This window comes from Salmo trutta, chromosome 4 (assembly GCF_901001165.1).
Source record: "Salmo trutta chromosome 4, fSalTru1.1, whole genome shotgun sequence".
In the NCBI taxonomy this organism is placed as follows: Eukaryota; Metazoa; Chordata; class Actinopteri; order Salmoniformes; family Salmonidae; genus Salmo; species Salmo trutta.
In genome coordinates this window covers 63,341,288-63,346,020 of record NC_042960.1, presented here as the reverse complement: position 1 = coordinate 63,346,020, position 4,733 = coordinate 63,341,288, and the positions used below count along the sequence as shown (strand labels likewise).

The 4,733-nt window shown below is 42.1% G+C and overlaps 1 protein-coding gene across 1 annotated transcript; it reads right to left on the bottom strand.

The window, feature by feature from the left end:
- Nucleotides 1-338: 338 nt before the first annotated feature.
- On the bottom strand, nucleotides 339-4,533 carry LOC115192840 (zinc finger protein 37). Its single transcript, XM_029751725.1, has 2 exons — nucleotides 4,231-4,533; nucleotides 339-1,735 (listed from the first exon to the last, which is right to left on the bottom strand). The coding sequence occupies exons 1-2, from the start codon at nucleotides 4,424-4,426 to the stop codon at nucleotides 651-653; spliced, it is 1,281 nt and encodes a 426-aa protein (XP_029607585.1). The 5' UTR covers nucleotides 4,427-4,533; the 3' UTR covers nucleotides 339-650.
- Between the last annotated feature and the right edge of the window lie 200 nt (nucleotides 4,534-4,733).

The following is a 4,733-nucleotide window of genomic DNA, read 5'->3' as shown; positions in this document are numbered from 1 at the left end:
AGGTCCTGTAAGGAAGAATTTCACTGTTAGTCTACACCTGTTGTTTACGAACCATGTGACAAATGAAATTAGATTTGAATCCCAAATGAATGGACATTTTTAAATGTAACCTTTATTTAACTAGGCAAGTCAGTTTTAAGAACAAATTCTTACTTACAATGACGGCCTAGCGGGGAACAGTGGGGTTAACTGCCTTGTTCAGGGGCAGAACGACAGACTTTTACCTTGTCAACTCGGGGATTTGATCCAGCAACCTTTTGGTTACTGGCCCAACACCCTAACCACTAGGCTACCTGCTGAGAACCATCTAATTTCCTGGTTCGATTTGGTTTCTTATCTTTTCCATTCATTTGGGGGTGAAGGCATATAACTAAATCTACACAACAGATGTTGTGGGATGTGATTTATCTTCACAGACTTCTTCAGTTCTGAAAATGTCTAACTAACTTGGACTTGAGAGAGTAACGTTTGTAAAAAAGGGCGTAATAAATACAGTTGATTTGAATTTGATAACGTTCTGTAAAAAATGGCCATTGAACAGATTCCCAGATTTCAGACTGTACCAAGAGCAGTGACCTGAGGGGTGTCCTCTTGATATAGTCTCTACCTTCCAACAATACATTTTACACAACGTGCATTTTTATGTGTTCTCAGTCATTGGGAATATTTATTCTGTGAGTTCGCAGGTGTCTCTTCAGACTTGCTGCTAACTTCAAGTAAATTCCACACAAATGACATTGAACTCCTTCCCCCGTATGAGTCCTCATATGCACTGTCAGGTTTCCCTTGAGATTGAAGCGTCTGCCACATTCGTTGCAGCGATGTGGTTTCTCCTGTGTGTGAGTCATCATGTGCTTCGTCAGGCTTCCCTTCTCGCCGAAGCACTTGCCGCATTCTTTGCACTGAAACGGTTTCTCCCCAGTGTGAGTCCTCGTGTGCTTCATCAAGTCTGACTCGCAGTAGAAAGCCTTGTCACATTCTTTGCACGGATGCGATTTTTCCCCAGTGTGATTTTGCCTATGCAGTTTCAGACGACCTTTTGTCGACAAGCATTTCCCACACAAATCACATTTAAAAATCAGCCCTGTATGAAGATTAACCATATGATTTTTCAGGCTTTCCTTGTGAAAGAAACGTTTGCCACATACCGTGCAGCGATGTGGTCTCTCCACTGTGTGAATCTTCATGTGTCGGGTCAGGTATCGGTTTAAGGCGAAACACTGGCCACATGTATCGCACATGTACGGTCTGTCTTCACTGTGCCGCAACTGCCGGTGCCTTTTCAGACCACTTGCTGTCGCAAAGTATTTTACACACACATCACACTTCAGATCCGTCAACTCACTGGCTTCTTTTTTTGGCCGTCCTCTTCGTCTCTTTGACCCCGACAGAGGTATTCTCTTCTCCACTTCATCCGCTTTTCCGCTATTACTTTCATCATTGTCACTTTCTGGATTTACTTCAGAGGGGGGCTGATAATCAGAATCAACCAGTGACTCTCTGTTGCCGTCGCCATCAGATTCTCTGTTGCCGTCGCCATCAGATTCTCTGTTGCCGTCGCCATCAGATTCTCTTTTGCCGTCGCCATCAGATTCTCTTTGGTTCTCTACCGTTACGATGTTGAAAGAGTTCCATGTAGACTCTTCGGTATCAGACTCCACTGGCCCCAGATCGGAGCTCCACTCCTGCTGCCCCGAATTAACCTTCTCTTCAGAGACAGTGAGCCGCTGGAGGTCTGGAGGAAAGGAGAAAGGATGAAATTTGATGAAAACTTTAAATGCTGAAAAGAGACAAGAAATAGGGCTCTACCTCTATTTCCTGTCTTGTTGTGTCAGATGTAAGTGAAGTTACATAAACAAATGTATTTGAAAACCAGCTATAGGCTAAGGCTAACAAAGGCTGAGTACTGAGGCTAACTGAGTACGGTGGTAATCCAACAGTTAGCTTTTGTTTGTGAATTTTTTTATTCATTATTGGACTGAACACGCATGATGCGTCCCAGTAAATAGCCCAGGTATTATCAACTTCACATCGCCTACCTTACCCAATAAATCAGACTTTTAAACAAATTCTTGATATACAGTCTGAAACTAATGACTGGGTAAATCCATATGAATTCAATCGCTTTTTGACAGTGTACCTTTTGATTTAAACAACAAAAACCTTCCATTCATGTGTTTGTCCACGGAAGAAGTGGCAAAACATTGTCAAAACATTCAGAAGATCAAGGTGCTCAAAGTTGACCCATTTTCCATACCCCACCATACCATGAGACATCCATGTCTTCTTCACTGGAAAAGATACAGGCGTCCTTCCTAACTCAGTTGCCAGAGAGAAAGGAAACCGCTCAGGGATTTCACCATGAGACCAATTGTGACTTTAAAACAGTTAAAGTTTATTGGCTGTGATAAGAGAAAACAGAGGATGGATCAACACTGTAGTTACTTCACAATACTAACCAAATTGACCAACCTGGTCTCAAAACATTTCATATCATTCTGTATTTATTTTACCTTTATTTAACTAAGCAAGTCTACAAATTCTTATTTTTGATGACGGCCTAGGAACAGTGGGTTAACTGCCTGTTCAGGGGCAGAATGACAGATTTGTACCTTGTCAGCTCGGGGATTTGAACTTGCAACCCTTCGGTTGCTAGTCCAACGCTCTAACCACTAACCTACCTGCCACCTCTACACCCTAACCACTAGACTACCTGCCACCTCTACACTCTAACCACTAGGCTACCTACCACCTCTACACTCTAACCACTAGACTACCTGCCACCTCTACACTCTAACCACTAGGCTACCTGCCACCTCTACACTCTAACCACTAGGCTACCTGCCACCTCTACACTCTAACCACTAGGCTACCTGCCACCTCTACACTCTAACCACTAGGCTACCTGCCACCTCTACACTCTAACCACTAGACTACCTGCCACCTCTACATTCTAACCATTAGGCTACCTGCGACCTCTACACTCTAACCACTAGGCTACCTGTCACCTCTACACTCTAACCACTAGGCTACCTGCCACCTCTACACTCTAACCACTAGACTACCTGTCACCTCTACACTCTAACCACTAGACTACCTGTCACCTCTACACTCTAACCACTAGACTACCTGTCACCTCTACACTCTAACCACTAGACTACCTGTCACCTCTACACTCTAACCACTAGACTACCTGCCACCTCTACACTCTAACCACTAGACTAACTGTCACCTCTACACTCTAACCACTAGACTACCTACCACCTCTACACTCTAACCACTAGGCTACCTGTCACCTCTACACTCTAACCACTAGACTACCTGTCACCTCTACACTCTAACCACTAGACTACCTGTCACCTCTACACTCTAACCACTAGACTACCTACCACCTCTACACTCTAACCACTAGGCTACATCAAACGCAACATGGCGTATGGTTACTTAAGACAAAAACAAAAAAGAAGGTGTTTGGTCGGGGTGGATCTGTGGGCGTATAACGCGAACGTCTCACAACTCAAAGATTGTGAGTTTGAATCTCATCACAGACAACTTAACATTTTAGCTACTTTTCAACTACTTACAGTACATTCGTAAAGTATTCAGACCCCTTCCCTTTTTTTCCACATTTTGTTAAAATTACAACATTATTCTAAAATGGATAAATGAAAAAAAAAATCCCCTTCAATCTACACACAATACCCCATAAAGACAAAGCAAAAACCGTTTAAGAAAAACAAAGAAATATATATAAAACAGAAAGATTTAATAGAGACCTTGGTGATTGTATGAGTGTAGTCAGATTGAAAACATTAGGATATGTTACTGACATTGAACAGATTATATAGCCTACTGGGCAGATGTGTTAAACATTGTGTTTAATTTGTAGCATAGGCCTATGAATTGGGCTGATAATATGTTCTGTTCTGCCGACTATTAGCTGAGAAAAACACACAGGAGTTCCCATACAGAGAATAAATAAAACTTACTTTCACCCGTGAAAATACAGATGAATCACGTTTTTGATTGCACTGGACCTTTAACCATTTTAAACGTCAACTCAATAGGGTGATGTCAATTGGACGTCCCAAGGATGTCGGATTACTTTTAGTCAGTAGCTAGATAACTATGTGACTAAATTACGTATTACTCAAAGCCTCTCAAATCAAATGACACAAATTAGGCTACAATGTAAAATGAATGTCAAATAAGAGAGACGTAGTCACAAACCTGCTAATCTATGCAACTTTATCTCTGGTTTGAAAACCAAATCCAGCAGTCTTCGTAGACGTGCATTCGCCTGTTCCAAACGGGATATTTCTTCCTGGTACTCTGCGATGGTTTTTTTAACTACAACAGATATCGCCAAAGGAACTGCTTTTAATTGTTCGTTAAGAAACACATTGAGCTGCTGAAGTTTAGACATTTTAGGGAGGAAAGGGATAAGTGGGAGAAAGTATAGTTATTTGCTATTCAAGTGTCACTATAACTACGGGTTTGAGAAACAGGAAATGACGTTATTCTTCTTTGCATTTGTTTGGCGGATCGTAACAAAGTGGAAAGTTGCACACACCGCCGCTTACTGTACTGGAGTGTGAGGCCGCTCACGGTATACCTACACAACTATATTCTGTTACCTAAACCTGTATAAATCCCTACAAACCTCATCCCCCTACCCCAAATACCATCCAACCTGTCTGACCTTATCAAACAAACCCTCCCTCCCTAAATCA